Below are 27,421 nucleotides of genomic sequence, written 5' to 3'. Positions count from 1 at the left end.
GTGTGATACTATCTGAGGTGTGAAGCCATTCTGAAATGGTGAGGATAATGAAACACAGATGGAGATGGAAGACAAGGTAAAGCACGTGGACCTGACAGTATTAAAAAGGATAGGATAATATGTCTTTATTAAGACAAATAAAGATGAATAAAGCTTCTGACTGCTGTGCCAGAGAGAATTTCTTTTAGCATGCCTGAGAGCCCGTAGTATATAATCCAACTCTGCATTGAATAAACCTGCTGTGTGAGAAAGTGACTTTTACAAGTTTACAGTTGAGTTGACCCCAGGGTCCTTTAGGAGTCCTCAGCATGTGACTGAATTGGGCCCTAAAGACAGATTCGACCCTCTTGGTCATTTTTTTAGCAGATTTCTGTATAGTTGAATGCTGCTGCTGGAAATGTTGATGGAAAGAACAAATCCATTGGGCTAGAGACTCTCCCACTGCTCCCAAGCACTCGATATTGCATCACCTGCAGCAGGACTAACCTCACGCAGTCCCATTAGCAGGGTTAACGTGTTAACGCTTTCAGGAAAGGGAGCTGCACGATCTCTTGCTTCCAGCCTGCTGCAAGTGTCAGCTCGAGGCAGGGGGTTCGCGCTGCCGTCGGCCAAGGTTACTGAGAACTGGCAGGAGAGATGCGGCGGCTACGGATAAGCTGCCAAAGTTGTTAAGCGTCAGCATTGCCATGCTCTGATATTAATGGAGGAAAAAATATGAGCAGTCTTATGTTTTTATTTGGGTTCACTATGATTTAGTGAGGGGGAGGGAAAGAGGTGGAAAGGAGAGGAAAAAAGATGGGTAAAAAGTTGCTGCTTTTCTGTAATCTTAGAGGAAATATAAGTATCTATGTGACATTCTGGCCCAATTAAAGTCAGCTAGGACTTCAGTTGTGGGGCAATTGAAGCTGCTGATAAAATCCTCATTTCGGAAGGACTGATGGCTTTGATTTTTAGAATCTGGTTATTTATCTCATAGCCCATTTGTTACAGGTATCCCTCATGGAAGCAATGAGATCAGAAGTGGAAAATAAATGAAAATAAAATCAACCACTTTTTTGTTTTTTGAAAGTAAACTATATCAAAGAATATCACTTCATAATTGTGCTGAGCAATAGACTTGATAAGGAATTATTGTGCTTAACAACTCTTAAGTTCAACTGACATAATTTTCCAAAGTGATCACTGTCTCAATCCTATTTTTTCTTCTCAAAACAGGTAACAGGTTGTGAAACACTGACAAAATCAAATCAAGGAATGGTCCGTCTATGGTAGCATAACTGTTGCTCTCAGTCATGTTCATGAGTCACTGCTCATAAGACTTGCAACTGGACTTAAGAGGCCTGAAGTAGATTTTGGGTAGGGGGTCACATAAAAATAAATTCACCAACTTTGTCATTTTTGTGCAGATGAACAATGTGACACCAGAATATTGCCTTGACATCATACAGAAGTTTGAAGTCTCAGAAGAAAACAAGGAGCAGAATGTTTTGGGTATTGAAGGTAAACTTCTTGAGTTTCAAGTTATTTTCATGTCTTGATCTATTGTAGGGGAATAGAAAAATTTAACGCTGGGTCTAGATTATAATAATTGGTGGTTTTGATAGGATCTTACCTGGGAGACCCGCAGTCAGCAGTGGTAGGTGCCTCTTCGTGCGTTATGGGAGGGATGGGAGAGCAGGCAGGGTGAATCGCCCGAGCAGCGCTGTGCTACCCACCCCGGCTGCGTTTTTTTGCATTCTGCTCATTTTTTTGCATTCTACTCTCTATCTTTGTAGATGTGGAACCCCCTCCTATACAATCCCCTCTTTTATGTTTATGTGAAATAAAGAATAAAGTAAGGATTTTCGTTTTCTTTGTGTTTTAGTGACTTGTTCACCTTGTTTGCCAAAGCAGTTGCAGTTGGTATATTGACAGTCCCATTATTATCAAATTCCACTCTGAATTATTAATTTGCTCAGAGGGCTGTCATGAAGCAGAATAATTTGCTGCATGACTTCTGGGTGGAGGGGGGGTCTTTCTCCACCCCGCGTAGCCTGAATGCAGCCTTCCAGTTCTGCAGGAAGCTTCCTCTGTGACTCTGGGCAATTCCTTTAAGCTGAAATAAAGCAGAGCAGACAAACTGTGACATTTAAGAAGAGTGTTTGGAAAGTGGCGTGGAGCCACCGCAGCGAGTGCAGCGCAGGCTGCGAGGGCTGGAGCGTCGCTCAGAGCAGGGGCTGCAGGAGAGGGTGAGGGGCTCCTCAGAGTGCAGGGGGGCCGGGGCCAGGCTCTGCTCAGTGATGGGCCACGGGCACAACCTGGAATGTGGCAAGACCCACCGGAGCACGAGGAAAAGCCCCTTCCCTGGGCGGTGCCTGCGCAGAGAGGCTGGGCAACCTCCAGCCCCGGAGATATTTGAACCCAGCCTAGACATGATCCTGTGCAGCCTGCACTAGGTGACCTGCTTGGGCAGAGGGTCTGGACCAGGTGGTCTCCAGAGGTGCCTTCCACCCTCCTGTGATTTTGTAATGCTCATTTACAGTGCAGGAGTAGCACTGGGACAAAGTGTTAGAATGTCTGAAGTAAATTCAGGACAAAGTCTTCTGCTTTCAAATCCAGATACAAGTTTGGCTCTTGGTTCTGTCCTGTCATCCACATAAGTTATCAGATCTCCCACTGCCTTCAGTAGGTGTGTGTGCCCTTTGGTTGTGTTGTTGTGATGCTGTTGCTGCCTTCTGAAGATGATTTATCATTAACCTGGGAGCCGTGGGGGATCAGGAGCAGCAGAAAGTCCTGGCCAGTCAGAAGGGCGCAGGGATTACCAGTCTGCAAGGGAGAGAAAGAAGGAACAGACAAAGGGTTTTCTCAACAGTAGTAACATGGCTTTTACCCGCACCTTGTATTTTTGCATTCCCTTTTTATCTCCTAGAATAATTACAAGAGAGGATATTTCAACCACAGGATTGTAGCAGAGCCAGCAGACCCTTCTCTGTTGGTGTTGGCCTGGTTTTGTGTGAACCATGAGAGGCAGCTCTAGCTCTAGCTGTACCAAATCCACCAATTCATGGTGGATTTGACATAGAGGGATTCTCCAGGGTTCAGAGAGTTACACTGGCGTTTTTGTCATTGCTTCTTGAGGGTCTGAAGGAAACACTTGTTTTGAAAAGAGATTATGTAGCCAGCATGCAGCTCTAAGGTTTTTTTTTTCGACCTTCTCATGTAGCTCCTATTTATTATTTAGATCTAATGTTTATATTTGAATTCTAGTTTCTATATTTGCTATTCTTAGTTAATTGATTTCTTATGAGCCTCTTAGCTTGGTGCCATGTTTTGCAAATGCTTGTTATTTTTTCAGCAAGCATAAGTGTGCTTTCCTAGATTGCATTCTCTTTTTTAACTCAAAACTCTCAAAATTGCCCAAAGGCAGAGGTTGAATATTGGGAATATGCTCTCCTCAAAGTCATGAGGACTCCCATAGGCTTCAGTGAGGATTATCTCTGTTGATGGGAGCTGTAGATGGTGTCTATACATCCTCTTCAGAGCAACTTGCACATGAAATGGGCAAACCCCAGACAGCAGTTAATGTGCTGAGAATATGAGATATAGGAAGGCAAATGCAATTCAAGATTAATGTGATTATGCAATTCATCAGCTTTTGAGCCTTGAGTTAACAGCGACAAGGGTGAGCATGTGCCAAGAGTGCAGATTGCTCATTTGATGCGATAGACCACACACATGGAAAAGCTGTTCCTCTTCGTTCCAAGGTTTCACCAACTTTATGCGCAGTCCTGCTTGTGATGTGTTCAATCCGCTGCACTGCGAGGTGCACCAGGACATGGATCAGCCCCTCTGTAACTATTTCATTGCCTCGTCGCACAACACCTACCTGACGGGCGACCAGCTGCTCTCGCAGTCCAGAGCGGAGATGTACGCGCGCGTGCTGCAGGACGGTTGTCGGTGCATTGAAGGTAACGTGTGTGCAGCTTGGGGATTGTGAGGGAAATTATTGAAGATTTAGGTTTGCCACTAAATTTGTGTTCTAATACTGTTGTACTTTTGTTAACAACTTTAGGGGTAAATTCTGTTTTTGACTAATCTAACCAGGAAATTTTATATTGAGAATGACCGTCTCAGGCAAACCCTGAGGCAAACAGTAGACAGCTGTAGACTTTGTGTTCTACTGCACCTTTGTGATTTTACATTACTGTTTAATGTAAGGGGGAAAAAAGCAGTTTTAGGTTGAAAATCATTTATTTAATATAAAAAAGAAAACGTTATGTATGTTGTTAAACTCAGTGCAAAGTCATAATGGAGTGAATAAAACTTGCTGGCACCTGCGTGGTGCAATAATGTACCTGGGTTCTCCGTGCAAACAAGGTGAGCAGAAATGCATGAGATCGTGGACATGTCTTAATGTGCAGGGCTTGTTCTCTTAACAGTGGATTGCTGGGATGGTCCAGATGGGGAGCCGGTAGTGCACCATGGCTATACCCTGACTTCTAAAATATTCTTCCGTGATGTGGCAGAAACAATCAATAAATACGCCTTCCTCAAAAATGAGTAAGTGAAGAGCCAAGTATCTCTCCCAATGTCCTTTTACAAAGGTTGGTCATTTTGAAGCTAGACCTGTCTCTGACCTGTGTCGTAAATCTCATGTGGAAATACAACATTAGAAAGTCTGTGCATTCCTTTAAATGCACCTAAAAAGTGTAAGGGTGATTATTTTCCCATTTATTGCCCATGAAATATTTATTACTCAACTGTGCAAGCTCATTACCTTTCCCATCAATCAAGTTAGAAAGTTCAACCTAAGTTAAAGGCTTTCAGTGCATTGTAAACTCGAGAAGATTTCTGTTTGATATAATCTCATTTCATATTTTATATCTATAAAACAATTTCCTGCATTCTCTACCTAGGGATAATTCTTTATTTCAGCAGTAAAAGAGAAAAGCTGTCTCATATGTAGCATAGGAAATACAGAATATCGAGTATAATTCTTTCTACTTCACCTTACTACTTTATAACCAATATTATTATGAAAATCACGGAGTACTTAAGTAGTCTCAAAAATCATGAATGGATGTATAAAATACTGAGTAGTCTAGAAAGGATGTAGGGGAAGTAGATGTTTACTTAAAAGAATCAAATCAAATAAAAGAGTCAACAGGTGTGGGGGAGTACCCAAGCTGGAAAATTAGGTGTCCTCAATTAGGAACAGGAGCTGGTTTATTTGGTGTATTGTGAGTCTTCTGACTCAGAAAACTTCATCTGCAAATTCCTGGAGCCTGGGAGAGTATTCTGGAAGGTCCTGCCAAATATTTCTCCTGATATCCTTTGGCAGAGGTTGTTGGCATGACTCACTATTCTTATGTCCTTAAATTTATTTAAATTTATGTTGTGTTATTTGCGAGCTTCCCTTGCAAAGCACTGTTACAATATTATTTGGGGGGTTTGTCTTAGGTTTCCAGTGATACTGTCCATCGAAAATCACTGCAGTATTCAACAGCAGAAGAAGATTGCTCAGTACTTAAAGGAGATATTTGGTGACAAACTGGACTTGTCGTCTGTCATCACCGGAGACTCCAAACAGCTTCCTAGCCCTCAGAATTTGAAAGGCAAAATCCTGGTGAAGGTAACTTGCTACGGGCATCATGCTCAAAACGCGCTAAAAGTCGGCATGTGGTGTTTATCCTGGTTCCTCTCCCTTTGGCCCTGGAGAACCTCTCTGGCAGTAGCGTGAGGATCAGAACAGATGCAGAGAGTGAGTTAAAATTCCAAGCTTTTCACTTCGGGGGCTTTGGAAGCAGATTTACTTGACAGGTATCCCAAGATACTTCCATAAATATTTTAACAGACAGGCAATAACAACTCCAACATAAGGAAATTCTTCCCGCTTATTAAGCGTCTTATTTGAGAGTCTCAAAGGCAGTTAGATGCTAGTTTTTAAATGCTAGCATTTGATTATGAGGGAGGGGAAGTGATATAAAATGCATCTTTATGAATAGGGTGAAATGTGACAGTTGCCTGAACCGTTATTGATAAAGCTTTTTTGAAATTGGTATCATTTATGTTACTAGCAGATATTTTTTTTTCTCTGTGATTTGTATCTCTGTAGTATTTACATGTTGTCCTACAGTCTTTACTTGTCCTAAATATTTTGGAATAATATAAAATTACATCAAAACCGATTCCTGCGTTTTCTTGCATTTCATTCCCACCTCGCTATCAGCAGCATTCCATGAAATGAGGTGGTGATTTTAATGATTCGTCCTGTGCTTAGGAGAGAGGGAAGGGCACCTCAGAGGTGGCTGAGGAGCCGCTAGGGAGAAGGCCTCTAGAATGTCACATGCACCATGAATAAGTTGAGCCTTGTAAATATAAGCAGATAGCATTGTTTCTGAAAGGACTTTCAAAGACCACGATGGATATAATAAGAAGGAAATGCTAGACGGGGCTTTGAGAGGACGATTAATACAATTATAGCTTAATAGATCGTCTCTTCCTAATTTACTTTGATGCATGAGGACAATCACTTCACATAGAGCCCTAAAGATACTGTTGCTTCCTCTACTCTCCGTATCAACCTGTCTGTAACGATTCGTAATTTAGGTTTGAATTTACTCTGGATGTATTTCAATAACTGCTGATCTATCTTGCCTGTGTTGTTTTTCCAGAAGTTCAGTAACCCCTGCTGGGCACTGTTGTGTTGCTGGGAACTAGTTGTGGAATTAAAGTACTTCCTTTCTAATGGAGCTAAATAAGACCATCATAGTAATGAATTAGCAGCTACTTCTGGGTGGCTATACTTTTACACGAGCACGCAGTATCAAAATAGGTTTTATTTATTTATCAGCATGTTATCTGCATGTTGATGGCTACATGCAGCGAGTTATTTGTGTCTGCATTTTCCCTTCCCACAACAAAACCTTTTTTGTGATAATCTGGTTCCTTGAGCCAGTTTGTTTTGAGGCTCTAAAAGTGGATCCTAGACTCTGGTTACAATTGAAATAAGGAGCATTTGGGGAACGTGCTGCTTTAGGCATTGCCCCAGATAACACTAACCATGTGTGTGTTTATTTTCCTCATTCTTGCCCTTTTCTCATTTTTAGGGCAAAAAGCTGCCATACAGTCTTGGAGAAGATGCTGAGGAAGGAGAAGTTTCAGATGAGGACAGCGCTGATGAAATAGAAGATGACTGCAAGCTAAAGCTCTGCTATGTATGGACATATACAGACTTCCCAGGACTGTAACAACTCAGCATTTCTTATATCCATATCCCATAATCCCACTGAGAGCTTTTAGCAGACTAAATTCTTCAGGCAGGTTCTTAGGATATGGAAATAATATCACTCAACATTTAGATACGGATGAAATTGTTCTGGGAACTTCCATCTTTACTTTGTCATTAAAGAACACATAAGATATAACAACAGAATTAAATACAGTGCTGGCACTAGGACATGTTGGTGCCGTCACTGTAAGCATGCTAGGCTCTTTCAGATACAAACATGTAGTGCTGAAGATAAGGACAGGTTGGTTAACTGTACAAATTCTAGGCAAAAGTTATGAAAGGAGACATAGGAATGATGAAAATCTCTTTTTTTATCTTTTTTATTTTTTTTAAATTCCTCTGTTACTTTTTTTTTTATCTGTCATCACAAGCTGTTTCTGTTCCTTTTTATTCTTACCTCTTGTTTATTTTTCTGCAGTTAGTTTTATTAACACTTCCTTTGCTGTCAGCTGAAACCAGTGCACAATGCCAATGCATGTTATCTAGCAGGTACTTTTCCCCAGTCAGGAGGCAGTCACGCCTGCCTTTTGTGTTCAGAATTCTGATCTAGGGCGGTAAGAATAGATAAAATTGAAATTAATGTAATGCTATTCATCTCCAGTTTTGATTGTAGTTCAGTGACTTTGCCTTTTAGTCAGACAGAAGCACATAAACAAAGTTCTCCTTTGCTGTTCATGGTTTGCATATTGAGCTTTTAATTTGCATGCATTATTTGTGCCTGCTACTGCCAATTTAATATGTTCAGAATAGCTTGGGATTTGCTTTTCAGGTAGCAGAAGTTGCTGTCTGAACTGATTCAGAGGCAGCAGATGTTCATGCCAGCTTTCCCCCTACCCTGACTGCTAAAAATGCTAGTGTCAGCACAATCTTTGCAAGATTCATGTATTTTACATCAAAGAATCAATTTCATTTTTTTCCCTTACATTAAAAAAAAAAGCACTTCATGTTAATGCTTCATGTTAGATGTATAGCTTCATGCTATAGCCTTGCATCAAGTGGATGAATCCTAGGATAAAATCAGGCTAATCAATGACTCAAAATACTACTTCTAATATTTCTTACTGCACTGAAAATATTTGATTTTAACTGACTTCAGGGGAAGCTTGAATACTCTGATCCCTTAAATCTTTAGAAATCCAAACGATTTTAAGTACATGTGCGTATATCTTCGGGGTTAAGTCTGGGAAGAGAGTTTGTGTCGAGCGACCATAACTTCAGTTCTGTTAAAATAGGATATTGCTCAACGAGTGCTGAAAGCGGCGTAATTCCAGCGCATAACGCAGCAGCCTGTGCCGTTAACGTGTCTTGGGCACTTGTGGTGAGCTGCTGCTTCCCAGGCAGGAGGAGCCCAGGCAAAATCTGATGCAAAATGCAGTAGGACTTTTGGGGCTAGAAAAGGAGAACGCTGGGATTGAGCTTTATCCTAAGGCAGGAGAGGTCTCACCTTCCTTGGAAGAAAGGAAGGTGCACACATTCTTATATATAGAGCCCATTTTTAAGTGCCTTAATGGGCCTGTTTTATGTTTGCCTAGTCTGTACTACTGTTAATAACCATGATTAACCTCTTTCTTTCTTGCTGGAGAAGAAATCTAGTAATATTTCCGTTGTTTGATACTTTTGAGGACCTGTGCAAGTGCACTAGCTGACAATTCATGTTATGCCCTGAAAGAGGTCAAGGACTTTCAAAATGGGGAGCTAATGCTAGGGACAGATTCTTGAGTGATCTAAATTGTGGGCGGTGCTTTGGCAAGGCACTATAAATTCCTTGTCAGGAGGACTAAAGGAAAAAAGGCAGTAAAAGCCACCAAAAGATGCAGAATCAGGCAGGATTATGCAAGAAGCTCTTTCTTGCACAGACAGAAGGATGTTGTGAGCACTATTTGGCCTCAAGCACGTATAATATTTCCTCAGGCTATCCAGAAAATGATACTGAATTTCTAATGAAATTTCTTAATGCCTTTCAGAGTAATGGTGCAATTGAGCACCAGGTGGAATCTTTTATAAGAACGAAACTTGAATCTCTGATAAAAGAATCCCAAATCAGGGACAAAGAAGACCCTGACAGTTTCACTGTGAGAGCACTTCTCAAGGCAACACATGAAGGTTTAAATGTTAACCTGAAACAGGTATGTGGGTTTCTTTCCTGTTGCTCTCTTGATATTAGCCAATGCAGTGTGCATTGTAGATTGATCAAAGGAGAAAGTTAATGATTTATGAAGAGCTTTCCAAGTTGTTTACGTTTTCTTTAAAATGTGAGCTGGAGATTGTTTAAGAAATGCCTCCTGAGAGGATTTGAGCAGTTAGAGGTGGAGAGTATGGAGGTGCAAAGTTAATTTCCTTGTAAACCTTAAAGGTTTTCAATTCAATAAATGGAGATATTGCAAGTGATTCTCAAGCAAATCGCTTGGTGTCTGTGCTGTTGGGGAAGGGTCCCTTTTGTACTGCCTTGCTGCCATCAAGGCTGCCCGTGGTGCCCGAAAGCAGGCAGCCGCCTTTCCTGTTGTCAGCAATGCTACAGAAATTACTCAAATGCAGGACTGTGCTTTTACTGCTCTAAGCGAGATTCTGAGTATTTTTTGTGCCCAGACTGTTTTATATTCACAATTGTGTGTGTTTCTTTTTCCCTTTTGGCATCACACTATTATTGCAAAACAGTGAAATGTAAAATGTTTTGGACTTTTGAGTGCATAAATAGCTTGTGCTCTGAATCCGTGGTTATCCTATTTCCATCTGCACCGAATGTGAGGACCAGTTATGATAAACAGAGGGTACCTTGCCCTGCAAGGAGGGGCTCACTCTGTAACAGGTAGAGTCTCCTTCGAGGCCAGCTCCATGTAGTTTTGTTTCCTGCACGCCCTCCCACTCTTTCGGTTACATGCAGATCTTTGCTGTCTCCTGCTCCGAGCCTGGACCTGTCACATTTGTCCAGGCTTTTCTACAGCAAATATATTCTGCTTGTCTGGGTGGTGCCCTTGAGACTCTGCTCAAAGCTGGGTCGTGGCGGTAGGAGGATGGCAGAAAGCAAGGACAGAGCCCTCCACCCTGCCCCATGGGGGTGCGTGTGGCTTTGCAGAGGGGTTAGCTGGGTGCAGCCCTGTGTGGGGAGCCCTGCGAGGGGCTGCAGCCGCCCCGACCCGGAGCGCAGGCTACTCTCCCGCGGGAAAGCCTCGGCTCAGGCAAGGAATAAAGCAGCCCCTGGTTGCCACAGGCACCCCCCTTCCCTGGCAGCTCAGACGCTTTCGGAACTTCTAGGAAATGGAAACTGATTAAAAATTAACTTTTGAAGAGATCACAAAAGCCTCACATGAAATTGTCTAGTATTAAGCTTAATATTTGTTGTGGTTGTTGTGGTCACTATCAGATATTCCCTCTCATCTGAGAGAGACAAGTACTTTATCTGCCCAGCTTTCCTTCTGCAGCTCCTCTACAAAGGCTTCCAGCTTGAGCTAGGAATAAATGTTTGAATAGGAGACACAGGAATTACGGACTTTCCTGGACCCAAGTAAAGCACCCAGCATCCTCCCTATGGTAACCAGATGTGAGCTCCGAGGCTGCCTTCTGCTGAATAACGAGTTCACTGACATGTGCTGCGAGATGCTGGGGGACTTTTCAGCACCATTGGGTCTTTATCCTGCTCTGGGGAGGATGAAGGGATGTGCTTTTCTGGCAGGAAAGGCTAGATGGGGCCAGGCACCATGCAGCTGATGTGCCAGGGCATGGCTGCGAGCGTGGGGCTCCAGCGTCAGGCTGCCTCGCTGAGCTCTGCGTGTGTCTGCTTGAGATTTTTCCCTCTCTCTGTTTTGTGGTTGCCTGTATGGGCACGGTCACACATTTGGGGGTAACTTTATTAATGTCTGGTAGGGTTTTCTACACGGCTGGTTATTGTGCTGAATTTTAATGTTTTTACGTTTTTTCTTCCTGTTGAAGGATTGCTATGCTATCAAGTGTGGAAAGCAATTAGAAAAGTCCTGTAATGGATTTTGGATTTAAATTTGTGCTCAAAGGGCAGTATGTTGTGTTTAGACTTCAATTCACTGTTACCTTTATTTTCCAGTATAATTAAGAATCACACGACATGGGTCCGGTTGTCATAGCAGAATGCATATTCAGTTCAAAATAGGTATTTTAAAGACGACAGCAGAAAAATAAACTTCCTAAGGTGGATACCTCACAGTTATGCTATTTAATGCACTCTTTCTCTGCACAGAACCTGGATGCAAAAGAAGGTGGAAAAAAGTCTCATGGCCGATCATTAATGGGCAACTTTGGTAAACACAAGGTAAGTAAAATTGGAGACTAAAACCTCTGTGTTGTGTCTCAGGACATCCTAAACACAGAGCATGTTTTGTTTTGTGAGTGTGGCGTGGTGATGCAGGTGGGCAGTGAGGAGAGACTGCAGGTATGTGTCGTTTGATTCCATTCACTGCATTTATTGCTGCTTACAAGAAGGGTGTATCAGTCACACTGGGAACAGCAAGGAGACCCTTTAAGGACAGTTGCAGAGACTCGCCACCCTTGTCTGGCCAGAAGGGTCATGTTCACTGATCATGTGCAGTTGCTGGCTTCCTGATTAAACCTGCAACACTCACACAGAGACGTGCCTTCACATAACGTTGTTTTCCAAAGCCTTCTGTCCATGCAGCTCCAGCGTCTCGGGCCCGGTTTTGCCCGGTTTGTGCTCTGAGCAGCAGCATGCACTCTTCACGTCTTTCTACTTGTTTTTGTGAGTTGCTGTAATTGAGGAATGGAGCTAGGTGCAACAACAAACGTAAAAGCGCTTTCTGTTCTGATCTCCTCATGGTTTTGCCTGTGCTATTTGTGCCCTTGCCTCGCTGCCAAGCAGCTTGTGCACTTCACTGCCTCTTCACTGTGGTGGCTCTACTGAACCAAGCAAGAGCTGGTATAATTATAATGGGTATAGGGTTTCGCATTGTAGCTGTGCCAGCTGAATAACAGCCATCCAAAGGGACAGCACGCCCGTGTTTCTCCTCATTCCCATATCCTGACAAATAGGTTCCTGTCATCTGCCTCCCTTATTCCCACCTACCATATGGGTTGGGTCTAGGGATTGTGCAGCCCCCACGTGAGCTGCCACAGCTGAAAACTTCCTTCCTTCCAGAGGGGATCAGCAGAGAGCAAGTAAATAAATCAGCCGAGAGGCTAATCATGGAGAAGGTCTAAGAGACAGGGCTGCAGCCCCCCTCAGAAGGGGAGGGGAATCGGAGCCATCTGTGATGGAAGATGCAGCCAAGCACACTACGTAACTGAACATCTGAATGGCAATTTAAGGCAAAATGGCAATTATGATTCTATATTATTATAATTCTATATTTACATTATAGAATTCAACCTGCCTGCCAGCTTATCTACTCTGAAGCCAGCTAGGAGCCACTAAAATTTCCCTAAGCAAACAGTGCCAAGAGCCATTGTTATGCTTATGTTATAAACTTACAGCAGTTTAAAGTGATTATATTTCCTGTAGGAGCTTTAGCCAAATGCAAATGTTCACGACCCCTGACTTGCAGGAAGCAAAAAGGTGAATGATAAGCTAGAAAGCGTGTCAATAATGTAATTGTTTCAACGGATTATTCTAATTGGATATAGGCAGTGAGAAAACCTAGTCCTTTCATCTTTCTGATGAAAAAAAGGCAGAACGTTTCATTTTTTCCTTTTTTTTTTCCTGTTTCCTCTTTCTTCCTTTTTCCCTTTTTCCCAATTCCTGCGGGTTCACTGAACAAAACATCTACAATCCAGACCTTCAGATTCCCAGCATTGAACAATACAAGTGATTTCCAGAATGGTCAACTCTATTTCAGCACTGAACACAGCAAATTAGACTATAAACTAAATTATAAAATAAATTATGTGCATCGCTGGCGTATCACAGCAGGAGATATGAAATTTGTGCTCAATTATTATCTAGCCATATGAGCAGAAAAAGGAATTCTCAATTATGCTACCTCTTGATGAGAAGGGAATTAAAGAAACTCTTTGAACTACAGTTACAGTGTTACAAAACAGTAATGTTGAAATATGAGCTGTATCAAAGAATAGCTGCTTATGGAAAAGGAGGTGTTCTTAAAATTTTAATCTTTTTAATGTAGCTAATAGCTTTACTGTATGCTGTAATAAATTAGAATAATTGGATTGCTCTTGTGCGTGGCTCAGAACACAACGGAAAAAAAAAATGAAAGATGCTGGAGAATTTTGTCCAGAGACGGTTTTGAGCTTGGGAAGGCAGCCCTGTGCTGTGGGCTGCTGCAGCACCCACCCCACCACTGACACCTTCCAGTAACGTGGTGCATTTAGGACACTGCCCCATAAACTGACAAAGCTCTGTTTGCTTCTTTCCTAACAGAAAGCTGTGAAGGCAAGATCCAAATCCCAAAGTACATCTGACGATGAAGAAAGTCAGCAAAATGCTTCTGGAAAGGAAACAGGACAGCTTCACAGGTGCAGAGTGGAATGTGATGCTTTAACAGCTCCATTAAAATGTTGCTCCTGTTGTTGTCCTGTTGTTGCATCCTGCTGGTTTGTCGATGCTTCAAGGAAGCCTGTTCGAAAAAGGGGTTGTTTATGCTGCCACCATTGAGGTGTATTCTGCTGTTATTGCAGTACCCCAGTATTTTGGTTCTGGAGGTCTTATGGATTGTAGATGAAAATTCCACCTCAGCTCAAAAGAAATGTACTAGTAATGTTCTTTTAATGGAATGATGCCAGGTTATATTTAATATGCTCTAAATAGTGCACAGAGAAACTGTTTAGGCTAAATAAGAGTGCGCCGCAGCCCGACCAGCTTTACTACATCTGAGAATGCTGCAGGGAATGAAAAAAGTAGCAGCAAGAATGCTAAAATGTTCCTTTTTCAAATGCAGCTCAAAGCTGTCTGCTTTGTTTTTGTCTCGGAGAGCTATGATGCTGCTATTTCATTATGTTTTTACCATTTCGTTATGCTTTTAATGAAAAATTTTCTGCCTGTGGATGTGTAGATTGAGCTACAAGGGGAACAGTCATCTCAGTTTGCTCAGAATTCTCTGTAGACAATTTTACTCAATGAGGTTCCCTGTTTATTAGTCTTGCTTTTCAGCCTGAGTTGTGTAGCTGTATATTTCCTTAATGGTGAAAAGAATAGAAAAGAGGATGAATTATGCTTCAAGTATTGAAACATTTTGTCTTTGTTTTATATCTTAAATGTTACACAGCAGACTGGCTCGTCGGAGAAAAACTGTGAAGCTGTGTCGAGCTCTGTCTGACCTGGTGGTGTACACCAACTCTGTGGCAGCCCAGGATATAGTGGATGATGGTAAGGCTGCTCGTGGAGAGTTACATCTGCATTTGTGTCTTTTCTATTTCGTTACCTATTCTGACAGGAAACGTGGTTATGCTTGGATGTTTTTATTGCCCTTTTTTTCAAAGTTGCTTCAAAAATAGCATGACTAGTTACCTGCCCGCTTTGGTTAGCTATGGAGAAAAAGAATACAGCACCACCTTTTATTTCCCAAGAAGTACCCTTTCTCTGAATTTCTCACGATATTGATGTTTTAGGAGCAGTTTTAAAAATTAGTCTTTTTCAGGAGGTATTTTTCCAGGTTTAACAGTCTGGAGGGATTTGTAATCATCTTTTAATGTAACTGTTATATAAAATTGATAGTCCAGTAGGTTTGAATTGAAATAGATGTGGTCCCAGACCAGAATATTTGAAGTAGTTCTGCTCAATGTATTAGAGCGGCAAAATGGAAACTGAAAGAGTTGGAAAGGTTGATGGAAAGGTTGCCAAAAATACATGAACAAGCTATAAGAAATTCTATAACTGCAGCGGAACTAAAACCTGCCAGGAACTAAAGGGAGAAATAAGAGAGGATGAAAGTACTGTGGAGAAACTGAGTCCAATAAATGCCAGGAGAAGACAATCCTGTAGAGTTTCAGAAATGGTTGTAGCAAATAGCATGAACTCTTGCTCAGTTTTCCTAGTAAGCCTAGAAACTCAAGGAGAGAACAGAGGATGATGCTGGAAGGGAAAGCTTCACTTATACATCATACAGGATTTGCATGTGACAAGATTATCCATCAGTGTAAATTTGAACGAATTCTTTTCAAATCAATTAATATTCTCCTTGATTGATCCCCATATAGCTGAGGTCTGAGTTCAGGTCTCCATCCCTTGGGATTGCTTTCTAACTTTGTTAATTCAAAAATATATACAGGAACAACAGGGAACGTGCTGTCATTCAGTGAAACAAGAGCCCACCAAGCAGTGCAGCAGAAAGCTGAACAGTTCATGCTTTACAACCAGAAACAGCTTACAAGGGTGTATCCATCTGCCTATCGGATTGACTCCAGCAATTTCAATCCTATACCATACTGGAATGTTGGCTGCCAGTTAGGTAGGTGCTACATGGGTATCATTTTCCCCTTTCCGTCTGTGAAGTTGTTGGTGTCTTTATCAAAAACCCCTCAATCTTCTTGCTCAACAGTGGCACTGAACTACCAGTCTGAAGGGCGCATGATGCAAATAAATGAAGCAAAATTTAGGGTCAACGGCAACTGTGGTTATGTCCTCAAGCCTCAGCAGATGTGCAAAGGTAATGTCCAACAAAGGTAATGTCCCACAGTACATTTGTTACTGCAAGTGTCAAGGTGAAAATGTCTCCATGATTAGTTGCCAAGACAAAGAAAATAACATATATAGAATCTTTTCTTCATTTCCATAAGTACTGTAGTAACCTAGTTTGGGTACAAGGATAGCCAGCTGGAAGCAAGAATGAGGACTGAGTTTCTAGGACTTGGTCCAACTCTAAAGCCAAGTCAGTGCAATTCTCTTGTCTTTGAAAGAAGTTGGTCAGTCCTCAAAACATTGGAGCAGGAGTCTGATTTTTCAGTGTTTCAGAATGAACATCCTTCCCATTTGTTTGAGAATTTGGGGTCTGATTGTGTCCCTACATCTGTAAGTTATCTTTAATGTGACCACAAAACACATTACAGCAGTGTTGCTGGAAAGTTACTCGAGAAATTCCAGAGGCAATTTTGAACACTTCAGGCAGGCATTGCTACTAAAGGAAGCAGCTTGTTCCACTCAGCTGCTTGTTCTTGTTATGACTCGTAAAGTCGTGCACGAAATACGAACAGAGTGCTCCTCTGAATTAGAACTGATGTCTTCTCAAGATGCTACTTCAGATGTAGAGAAAAAGCTTTCCAGAGGAGACAGTTTTGTAAAACTCACCTGTTGTATGGATCCTTAGTGTCTTGTAATCATATAAGAAAGGCTGCTCAGCTCAGAAATGGTTCTAAGAAACTAGGATGGGTTGGATAGGTTGGAAGGGACCATCAGAGATCCATCTAGTCCAACTGCCCTGCACACACAGGGTCACCTAGAGCTTGTGACATAGGGTAGCGTCCAAGCAAGTTTGGAAGATAAGTCCTCTGTAGTCTAAATTATTCCCTTATGTCTGAATTTTGGCTGCCTACATGAATCTTTCTTTTGTAGATCTGTTCTATGTACTTTTTTCTTCCCTTTTTTTTCTCATTCCTTGTTAATTTTTAGGTACCTTCAACCCCTACTCTGCTGATCCACTTCCTGCCAGTCCTAAAAAGCAGCTTATTCTGAAAATCATCAGTGGACAGCAATTACCTAAACCTCCCGACTCAATGTTAGGAGACAGAGGAGAGGTAAAATGGTGTGACACCAACCAGTGCTTCCGTGAGAAGTCCTGAGTGATGTATCAGTGTATGGCTAGATATTTCTCCTCATTTGAATACACCTGTAATCTTCAGATATTGTCAAGTATTTGGTGATAAAGCACTACATGTTCTGATGAAATCTGTATACTTCACATGAGGTTTTCTTGTTTCTTGTTGGGAAGGAAAGAGGAGAATTACTTTTTTGATAAGTAACCATTATACCAACCTACAGTCTATGAAGCCACTTCCTGTAACTGTGCTGCTTGAAAAATATGTGATAAGCAAAGGTTTTTTGAATGTAATGAGTTTTCTGCACAGGTATTTCATTAAAAATTGACCTTCATTTGTAATACTAGATTGTTTTTAAAGTACTTTTTTTCTTAATAGATAATAGACCCCTTTGTTGAGGTGGAAATTATTGGATTACCTGTTGACTGCTCTAAAGATCAGACAAGGGTGGTTGACGACAACGGTAAGTAGTCTAGCTCCTCTTCTTAGAGTAAAATATGAAGTCATTATAAATTAATCTGTGTATTTTATTACTTTCTGAACTGCAAAGCTTATTAGCTTATGAGACCAAATAATTGTCTTTCTGCTTTTTGGGTAGAATTTCTGAGGTAGGGAGACAGAAGTGAGAGGTGAAAAAAGAGAACTGCTCACCACAGTATCTTTCTCCTGGATTCTTCATAGCTGTCCTTAATGCAGAAGTTCCAAGTATTTCTTGATACGAAATACCTGTATGATATCAAGTGAAATGAAAAGAGACTATGTCCTAGGCGGTTTGACTGTCGTATCAGCCTTCATGGAAGTAAGATGAAAAAGAAGCGAGGTGAATAGCCTGGTCTGGCAGGAGAAGTGAGCATCAGTTCTCATAGGCAGCTGCAGTACCATCGCGGAAATGAGAACCTCTTCATTTTGGTTTCATTTTTACCATAAAGCTACAAAACAGCAGCCTGCCTTGCTGTCTTTGCCAGCTCCCCAGCCAGAAGCGTTTTGTTTATAAAGGCTGTCTAGCAAATAAACTCTCATTTTTAATTACATGTGTTATGGAGGTTATGCAAGATGCTAGGTCTAGATGAGCAGTAGACAATGAGTGCTCTTTTGTTTATTTGGTTTGTTTGTGTTTCTCTTGCCATGCATTGTGAAAACTGAGGCTAACGGTGCCACGGCTGCTTCTCACAATTTCTGTTGTTTGTTGCCCAGGGTTTAATCCTGTTTGGGAGGAAACACTCACCTTTACCATCCACATGCCTGAAATCGCTTTGGTTCGATTTCTTGTTTGGGACCATGACCCTATTGGGCGAGACTTCGTTGGACAAAGAACTTTGGCCTTCAGCAGTCTTGTGCCTGGTTGGTGCTGTCTGTTTACCTTGACTCACATGCAGCTCAAGTCAGATGCTTTTGAATTCAAAGTGCCAGGCTAGCCATCAGAACAGGATATTTGCCCCTCTGAGACTTGGTGTGTGAGCTCGGGTATTTCACCTGGGATCTTCGGGTGGAGAACTGCCTCTGATTTCAAGGAGTTCTGGGTAGCTGGGTTTCTGGAAATTTCACCTTTTATCTTATTTGTAACTTGCAGGTAATTTGAACTGGAGGGCTGGGAAAACCTGTAAAGATGGAAGATAGTAGCTTTTATTAAAAACAGCAGATATTGCTGTGTATATCATGCTTTTTTTATAGGCAGTCCTTGCCAGTTGTCCCTAAAGTGAATACTGCTCATTAATTGTAATGCTGTTTCTGTATTTTGCTAGGTTATCGTCATGTGTATTTAGATGGGCAGACAGAAGCATCCATATTTGTTCATATAACCATTAATGACATCTATGGGAAGGTAGGTACACCTAGGAAGCTACATCTTTTATCTTTTTTTGGCAGGCATGGATTAAAATGCACCACAGAACTTCCCAGGACTTTTGTAGTGTTTCTAAATGATTCTTGCAGTCTAGGTATGTGGTATTTTGAAGACTGGGTCAACAGGGTCTAACTTTCTCTGGTACTAAGTAGAACTAAAATTAAATTAAAGAACAACTTATTCAAAAACATGCAACATGGAAAGACCTAATGTCTTATTCCCTATTGCCCTGAACTTGATGCCTCTGAACTTGTTACTCTGTTACAGTGTTACCTATATAATAGGTAAACTATATAATAGGTAACACTGCTGGGCGTTGGGCAAATGGCTCTCCCTTGCTCATAGTGATTTTGCTGAGGAGTGCTGAGCCAGGACGTGTGTCCAGTAGCACATTTGTGTCTCTGAGACTCTGCTCACAGTGCAGACCCATCTGTGTGTGCTCAGTAAGCGGAGGCTGGAAAGCATGGGGGTGTTTTCTTTTTCTTGACAGGTGATCAGCTTCAAAGCCTAACACTCCCTTGTACTACTCTTAGCAGGCAGATTTCTCAATCTGCTTACTGTTGCCACCTAATACTCATTTCAGATCTAGTTAAAATGCAACCCTATAGGCTTAATTTTTAATTAATTTTACTTTAGAAGTACCTGTTCAGAGCTGTAACAGCACTGGGATCTGGTGCTTGACAAGTTATTTTTAACTGGTGATTTCTTTGATATCTTCAGGTTGTAGTATGTTTAGCGTTGCTGCTCTTCTGCAAGACTATAACTTTAAAACTTTTATAGAAAGTTTTAAAACAAAAGCACAGTGTCCTTTTCCCCTGTATTTCCATTTTAACTACTTTCAGAAGTTTACAAGAAGTCAATAGAGATAACCAGCACAGAGATGTTAATCTAGTTCAACAGCCTGCTAAAATAAAACGGACCTTTGTAGGGATTTTTTTAAAGTGTTTATAATTTTTATTATAAATTATATATTTTTTAATTATAAAAAATATAATTCTCCTTTCTCCATTCTGAGAGTGGATACAGGGAAAGTCTTGTCAAAACCAGCCCTGGCCACCAGCTTTTTGTCTGCTCTGGAGCACTCTAGTGTTTCTGTACATAGAATTGCAGCACCACAAGCGCCCAAGAGAAGTTTAGCAGGGCAGACGAGCAAACGATCGCAGAGGAGGCCTAGGGCTGAGTCAATGCAGTCCAAATCCTCGCTCAGCTCTGCTGCCCCTTTCCTCACCGATCGCATCAGGCAATTGAGTGATGCCGTCGTGGCAGTGCAAACCAGGAGACGTGGGTCTCCTGTTGGTGTCGGTGCAGGGACCCGTGTCTCAGTGTCCTCGTGTGCCCTTGCCCCTGGCCAGGGAGGAAGGACAGTGGCTGTGAGCTGGAGGGAGCAGCATTGACCAGGCCTGACCCACGTGGGGTTTGTGCAGTGAGAGAAGCATTCAGTATTCAGCATAGTTTTCATCATTACTACATCCATGTTAAAAGTAGTAAACAGCATGGAATATATTTGCAATATAAATATTTGCAGTATATGCCGGGGAACATGTAAATCACATACCATTTTGGTGATAATATCTAGGGAGGCCTGTTTGGCTGTTGCTTTTTCCTCACGTGCTCTTCAAAGAGGAAATATAGTCAGGGAAGCTGAGCAGCTTCGTATTAAAGATCATGATAGCAGAAAATGAAAAACAAACAAAAACAGTGAGAGCTGATGTCTTCTGTATAATTTAGTCCATTGATCTAATGGTGAGCTATATGACTGTGTTTCCAAGCTATAATAAAGACTGAATGGACTTTTGCATCCTTGTAGCTGAAGATTTTGGGTCAAGTTTCTTTGAGGGAGGCTAACACAAGGCCAGTAAACAGTTCTAAGTGGTTTGCTCTACAGGGTTATGTTTACAACTGATGTTCTGTTACCTTATTGCTTGTATCAAGAGTCTTGAAAACATTAGCCAAACATTTTTGCATTTTTTCCCTTTCAGTGGAGCCCTTTAATCCTCAACCCCAGTTACACAATATTGCACTTTCTAGGAGCCACCAAGGTAGACTTCGTTAGCATGCGCTTTGCACTTGCTAGGCTCAGAGTTTCAAATGGTTCCTAATCGCATGGCCTCTAACTACCAAGCTCCATCATTTTTCATGCGGACTGAAACATTTGGATATTGCTTTGATGAAGCCCATGCATAAAATTCCAAGTTAATGTGTGCCTGTCACTGCAGTCCACTTCCTGCAGTCTTGTCATCTCTGATTAGGAGACTTCCAGAAGAGCTCCCGTGTAATGGTGGCAGGCTGCCATCCTAATGAGGAGAAAAGACATGCATGAATTCATGGAGCCCTGTGCTGATAGTTCCTTGGTCAGAGTAGATGTGAGTTGCTTGGTGTGACTTTTTGCTTTGCTGCATTTTGATTTTGTCTTCATCATTCATAAATGGAAGCAGCCCTTCTCATTGCATTCTTTTATATAATACGCCGAGCTCGCTTGAAACTAATTCTTCTTGTCCTTTCAGAATAAGCAGCTGATAGGACTGCGAGGGTTGTTTAACAAGACCCCTAAGCACAGCTCCGCTGAAAGCAACGGGCACTATGTGCGGAAGAGATCCATCGGCGATCGAATTCTCCGGCGCACGGCCAGCGCTCCGGCCAAAGGCAGAAAGAAAAGTAAAATGGGGGTCGTGGAAGGCATCGAAATCAAAGACAGCGCGTCCGAGCCAGCCGACCTGAAGGACAAAGAAGGAGTTGTAAGGCGCGCGGCGCGGAGCTTGCAGGCCCGGCCTGCCTCCATGCCCGTGGACAAGTATCTTCTCGTGGGACTGCCGTGCGCGGGAGGGGAAGCTGTGCAAGAAGCCGGAGGAAAAGAAAATGCATCTGGTAAAGTTACTTTTTGGATAACAAATTGAAATACTATATTATAAAGCCTGGTTGTGCTGTCCTTACGTGCAAATAGTTGCTAGGTAAAATGTCGTGCTTTGGAGTGTAGTGTTTTATCAGCATGCATGCATTTCTAGGTCACCTCAAACTGCTTGCCTAAAAAGTTAGGGAATAATAATAATGATAATTTCAGGAAGTGCTCTTAACAGGACATTTGTCAAGCTGCTTTTGCTGTTTTAAGCTGCCTTCCCTGCTCTCTGGTTTGCTGCTGTCCGTGGAGCAGGGAGGTGCCGCTGCCAGCAGCGCGGCCTTGGCCCCGTCCAAGGGGGCAGCAAAGCCGGAGCGTGTGCCTCCAAGCAGAGCTAAATGAGTCTTGTATTGTTTATACGCAAAACAATTTACTACTTAAAATAACATTTTCTTCTAAAGTTTGAAAATCCAATACTTTGCAGCCATTCCCCTGACTGTAGCAAAGCTGCATTGTGTTGCCATGACCTGCCTAATACCTGATTTCCTGAGTATTTCAAAGGTCTAGGCAGCTTTGGATGTGATGGCTGTGCCTCATTAGACCCCGTTAGAGTCCGGCTGCTGGTGGCTGGGGTTGGTTTTGCGTGGCTGCCTGCTTTGACCTTACTCTTCCTGCTTGTTTGGGGTTGGACTAGATGGCCTCTAAAGGTCCCTTCCAACCTTAAGTGTTCTGTGATCCTGTGGTTTGTTGTTGGGCGGAGGAGGAGGCCTACGGGAGGCCGCGGCCGGCCACCTGCTTTGTCCCCCATGGAGTCCGACAGCACCGGCTTTCCTAGGTCTGTCCCGGACTGTTCCCTGGCTCTGCAGGGTGGCCAGAAGAGCTGCCCCCTGCCTTGGGACCCTGGGGAGCCTGCGAGAGCTCGGCGGGCAGAGCCTGCTCTCCTGCAGGTGGTCTCTGCTGATGGAGAGCGGCCACCTGAGAGCAGAACAGCCCCGGGGCTGTCCTGGCATGAGAAGCTCTCGGTGAGCTGCGGTGCCGGCTTCCCCCCTGCCTTTGGGGGAGCCCCTGATCTGCACAGCACTGTTTGGAAGCTGCTCAGGAGAAACAAAGCAAGCAAAATCAAACATGAAGTGTTTCCATCACCCTGGAATGAAAGTGTAGACAGGAACAAGGATATTCCTAGTCACGGGAGTTAACTGTGCAAATGAAACTGGGGCGGCTCAGTCGTTTTTAGCAACAGATGTGATTGTTTCTGACAGATTTCTTCCTAAAGATACTATAGAAAAATGAGGGAAATTCATTATAGGAAACTCCCTCCCCTTTTTCAGAGGTCACGAGTATTCACTCATAGTGGAAAACCTTCACAAAAACCACCTTAGGCACAAAGAAGTCAGCAGTGAAGAAGTTGTTCCTGAGAGGCCTCTGCCGTCCCCAGTTCTCAGTGCTTCCAGGGTATGGCTTAATGCAGGATACAGAACCTGGACCCTTTTCTATGGAAGAGCTTCCCTTGCATGGGCATGAGATGTGGCACAGCCTTGTGCCGTGTAGGAATGGGCAGGGATATTTTCAGGAAGTAATTCAAGCCCAAATATTTGAGACTAGGAGGAGACTTCTGGTCTAGGGAGGAATTAGTGAGAAGACATATTCTGCGTGGCAGGGTGCAGGGAACAGGGAAGAGGGCTGGTGTCCACCCAAGACCTTTATTGCTAACGCTATGGCTAAATTTATATAGTGTGTTAATTAGAATTGCACCATGTGGGAAATGAGCCTTCTGTTTCCTTCTGTTCTCTATAGAAAGGAATCTACAAAGAAAAATTTTTACTGTTCCATTCTCATGTAAGGGCTGTGTAAAATCTCTTGCAGTTGCACTGGAAAGCTTGAACTTTTCCATAATTTGGAGATTAGCCCTGCATGCCATGTTCATTAAACTTAACACTTACTGTACTGGGCAGGTTCTCTTGCACTGCTTGTGAGTGAGCAGGGCTTCTCTTTTACCTTTCTAGGGCACCTGAATCCCAGTGAAAGCTGGAAACAGGCTGTCCTGTCATATTTACCTCTTTGGTCCTTCCTTAATTGAAAAGGTACCAAAGTGATGAGTGAGTCATGGAGCTAGGGTTTGGCTTATGAAGAGAAGTAATATGAGACATATAAATTACGATTAATATTAATAGACATATGAGACATATTAATACGATTTGAAGGAGAAAGTGTCTCTAATGTGTATTTTTCATGGAATTCAAAATTTTATTGTCATATGAATATGCTATGCTGGTAGAAGTTGAAGCTGCAACAGTTCGGAATAGCTGTATGCAATGAACAGTGTGTTGGGGGTTCGTCTACTTGATGCTTTTTGTCGGAGCTCTTTTAAGCATGCATCTTGTGTCAAAGTATTCTGCTTTTTAACAGAGCTGTTTTGTTCTGTCTTTATTGCCATGCTTCTTTATAGTACAAATCTGAATAGGAACACACCTGAAGGTAATGCCACATGCACACTGTGATATGGTACCTCATTAACATTATTTGCAATAAATATTACATCATTTGCTTGATGTAATAGGCATTCAAAGGAAGCTTCAGTGAAGTGCCTGCAGCTGTATTTTCCCATTTATTCATACCACTCAAATAATTTGTATTGAACCTGCACAACCCCATAATTAAGTTCTGTCACAACTGTACCTAATTTTGCATTTTCCATTTGTCTGTCTAAGGACAAAATGCTTGTTAATAAACACAGCACAAAATATTGATTGCAACTAATATGTTTCTTATCTAATTTAGTCAACAGTGATGCTACAACCGAGAAGGAAGCAAGCTTAAAAGACTCTGGTTTTACCTATTCTGAGAAAAATACAGCTACTTCAGATTTGTCATCTGTCTTGAAAAGGGAGAATCTCCAGATGGGAACTAAAGCTGGCTCTTCTCCAGTACCACTGCTGCAGGAAAAACGTGTGGTTTTTGCCGGTGGGATAACTGAAACCAGTCACCTCACAGGGCACGAGGAAACTCACCTTTCTGGTGGAATTGCCCCTCTAATACAGGACTGTGGTGTTGAACTTTTCACAGGAAAAACACTGGGCAAAAATTGTGCAGGACATAATTTTGTGTCATCTTCCCTTTTATCTAAAGAGGAGAAAGTAACACTGGTGGAGACGTCCTTCTCTCGAAAAGTAGAGGATATGGAAAATCACAAATTTGACGTTGTCCAGAAAAGCACCGTAGCAACCTTTTCATTGACAGGTATTTCTTCTGCTCTCTCCTCTGATGTTCCTGCTTTACACTCCACTTCAGCCCTGCAGGACAGTGACATTTCTCGTCTTATAGATGAAGTTTCTTTAGTTAACGCGAGTGAGATGGATAGCTGTGTCTCAGCACTGATTGGGCAGGTTGACGTCACAGGTGACCAAACTGATCTCACTGTGGTCTCAAGTCTCCATGGAAGCAGCAGCCAGACCTTGAGTGTGGTGTCCGCACATCCGGATGTGAACACTCCGTGTAAGAGCCACTTGACTTCCATGAGATCCCCTCTTTTCTCAACTCCGGATACCACTGTGTTCTCCAGCCCTGAGACTACTGAGTGTCCCATGCACACGATTATCCATGAGGCATCTCTTACACCAGCTTCTGAATGTAATACCCACAGTGAATTAGTTTGCACAAACCACCTAGACAGCGTAGAAGATAACTTGCCATGTTCTGCTTGTACTAAGCCTCTGCTAAATGCAAATCCCAAAACAAAGTGTGGCACAAGTTGGGAAGCCCTGGAATCTGCCAATTCTTTTGCTTCAGACAGCCTCGTCTTTGAGGATACGCTCGTTGACCCTCCCACTTGTGAAAATTCAGAAAGCAGCAGTCTGGTAGAAGTAGACGGGGATTCTCAAGATCTGCTGGTCACTGCGTGCGAGTACAAAAGAGAAGACATGAGCCAGGTGGCTTCTCCTTTGAAACTAAGGCAAAAGCAGGACCCGGGGCATGGTGGTGAGAGGTGCTCTGGCTATAACACAACCGTCGAGGAGCTCTGTGCTGCTGCCTTGGCTTGCTCAGATAACTTCAGGACTGCAGGGTGTCAGTTCTCCTTCCCAACGTATGGAAACACTGGCTTTTTACATGGTTATCGTCAGACTTCAGGCACACACAGAGATGGATCGTGTACATCCCAGCTTAATGTACACTCACCTGGACTAAAGAATGCTGTGCCCTTCCCACCTGCAGCCATCAAACAGACCAGTCCTTGCAAATCCAAGAGTCTGGGTGACTTGACTTCAGAGGATATTTCCTGCAATTTCGAAAGTAAGTATCAGTACATAAGTCGAAGCTTTATCACGTCTGGCATGAGAGACAAGAAACTTGCTGCTATGAAGAATATGAGACCCCATTCTACAGATGCTCTGACAGAGCAGCTGAGGAAATTGGTATCCCTGGACCAGGAGGAGAGCTGTCAAACACTGTACTCCAGGCAGATTGACGACGAGTGCCCCAAGACGCTGGTCAGAAAGCTGTCGTCCAGGAGCCAGAGCCGAGTGCGGAATATAGCCAGTCGTGCCAAGGAAAGGCAGGAAGCCAGCAAGCAGAAATGCACTAATGCAGGTAGCATTGCAGGGGTCGTTCTCCGGAGCAAGCCCTCGGCACCATCCCACACACTCAACAGGCATTCCACAGGCTCCTACATAGCCAGGTACCTGAATGGCTTTGCCGGGGCCGACGCGGAAGGCCGCGGGATGCCGGAGGGCGCGTGCGCCGCGCTGCACCCTGCCTGTGCTGAGCAGCTGCACGCGCAGCACGCCCTCCTCCAGCTCGAAGCCACCACTGATGATAAGCCAGAAATATATTTCCTGCTGAGACTGTAGATTGTATAAATGTACATCTTCAATGTTTACACGCTACTTCACTGAAATGAAGGATTTTTAGCAAGAAATACTGTCTTGAGAATTTAAATTATTTAGAAATACAATTTTATGCTAGTGATTCGATCATGATTTAGTGTGCTCTTCCCTGTCAAAGCTGATGTAAATAGAAATGATGCTCCGTTCTTATGTCTGTATTACTTAGAAATTGTAAAGTGAGCTGATCTGGAGCTGGTTTGCATGCGGAAAACCTTTGTAGCATTTTGTAGTTGTAATGCATGTCATTTCAACGGGCAAGCACTTCGTGCTCCAGGGCACAACGGTGCAGTGAATGCAGTTGTATTCGCCTGTTTTCTCAATGCCCTGCTGTTTGGAGAACCATTTTCAGTGGTCGCTTTTGTCCTCGGTCTTGCAGACTGTAGTGAGCAAGGGGGGACGTTCTGCTGAGCGCGGAGCCTCCTGGTCTTGGCAGTTCCTTGGAGCTGGGCTGCGGGTTGGACTCGCTCTGCCCACAGGCTCCTCCTCAGGCTCAGAGCCCTCGTTCGTGGAGCTCTTGCCAGTCTGACTTGTGCTAAGTGTCAGGTTTACTTGGTTCCACCTGTGAGCTCTGGTTCTACAGCAAGGGATTTGTAGAGTTAGACTAAATTTCTAAGTCATGTGTAGGTTTGTCTTCCATCCACTTTACAGAGTATGATGATAGTTGTCTGTCTTGGTCAACGTGATGAATGCTCTTTTGGGGGCAGAGTGGAATGAAAAGAAATGTAGGAGTAATTCTGCATTTATGAATGGAAAACACTAAATTGCTGCACATTTTGTTATGTATTTTTGCTATTGGTTGTGCTTGTAGCTTCAATATGGTAGCAGAGTTGTTTTCTGTATATTTGTAATTTTACTGCTAAATTGTTGACAGTGGGATATTTAAAACTGGCGTGGTAGTGTAACTACTT

General features: G+C 42.8%; 1 protein-coding gene across 1 annotated transcript in view; it reads left to right on the top strand.

Moving 5' to 3' along the window:
* The window catches only part of PLCH1 (phospholipase C eta 1), a 47,276-nt gene extending 20,172 nt beyond the window's left edge, over window positions 1–27,104 (top strand). The window contains exons 6-23 of the mRNA XM_026045338.1: window positions 1,407–1,500; window positions 3,744–3,947; window positions 4,419–4,539; window positions 5,440–5,611; window positions 7,089–7,196; window positions 9,235–9,396; window positions 11,478–11,549; window positions 13,629–13,723; window positions 14,473–14,573; window positions 15,475–15,654; window positions 15,745–15,852; window positions 16,812–16,936; window positions 17,336–17,420; window positions 18,152–18,298; window positions 18,700–18,779; window positions 20,780–20,839; window positions 21,305–21,665; window positions 24,412–27,104. Coding sequence (XP_025901123.1) covers window positions 1,407–1,500; window positions 3,744–3,947; window positions 4,419–4,539; window positions 5,440–5,611; window positions 7,089–7,196; window positions 9,235–9,396; window positions 11,478–11,549; window positions 13,629–13,723; window positions 14,473–14,573; window positions 15,475–15,654; window positions 15,745–15,852; window positions 16,812–16,936; window positions 17,336–17,420; window positions 18,152–18,298; window positions 18,700–18,779; window positions 20,780–20,839; window positions 21,305–21,665; window positions 24,412–26,477 — 4,341 coding nt within the window. The 3' untranslated portion in view covers window positions 26,478–27,104. The remainder of the gene's footprint in view (window positions 1–1,406; window positions 1,501–3,743; window positions 3,948–4,418; window positions 4,540–5,439; window positions 5,612–7,088; window positions 7,197–9,234; window positions 9,397–11,477; window positions 11,550–13,628; window positions 13,724–14,472; window positions 14,574–15,474; window positions 15,655–15,744; window positions 15,853–16,811; window positions 16,937–17,335; window positions 17,421–18,151; window positions 18,299–18,699; window positions 18,780–20,779; window positions 20,840–21,304; window positions 21,666–24,411) is intronic.
* Window positions 27,105–27,421: the final 317 nt, after the last annotated feature.

This window comes from Nothoprocta perdicaria, unplaced genomic scaffold, assembly GCF_003342845.1.
Source record: "Nothoprocta perdicaria isolate Ctin4 unplaced genomic scaffold, notPer1 scaffold_4, whole genome shotgun sequence".
Classification (NCBI taxonomy): domain Eukaryota; kingdom Metazoa; phylum Chordata; class Aves; order Tinamiformes; family Tinamidae; genus Nothoprocta; species Nothoprocta perdicaria.
This window is presented reverse-complemented; position numbering and strand designations above follow the sequence as displayed.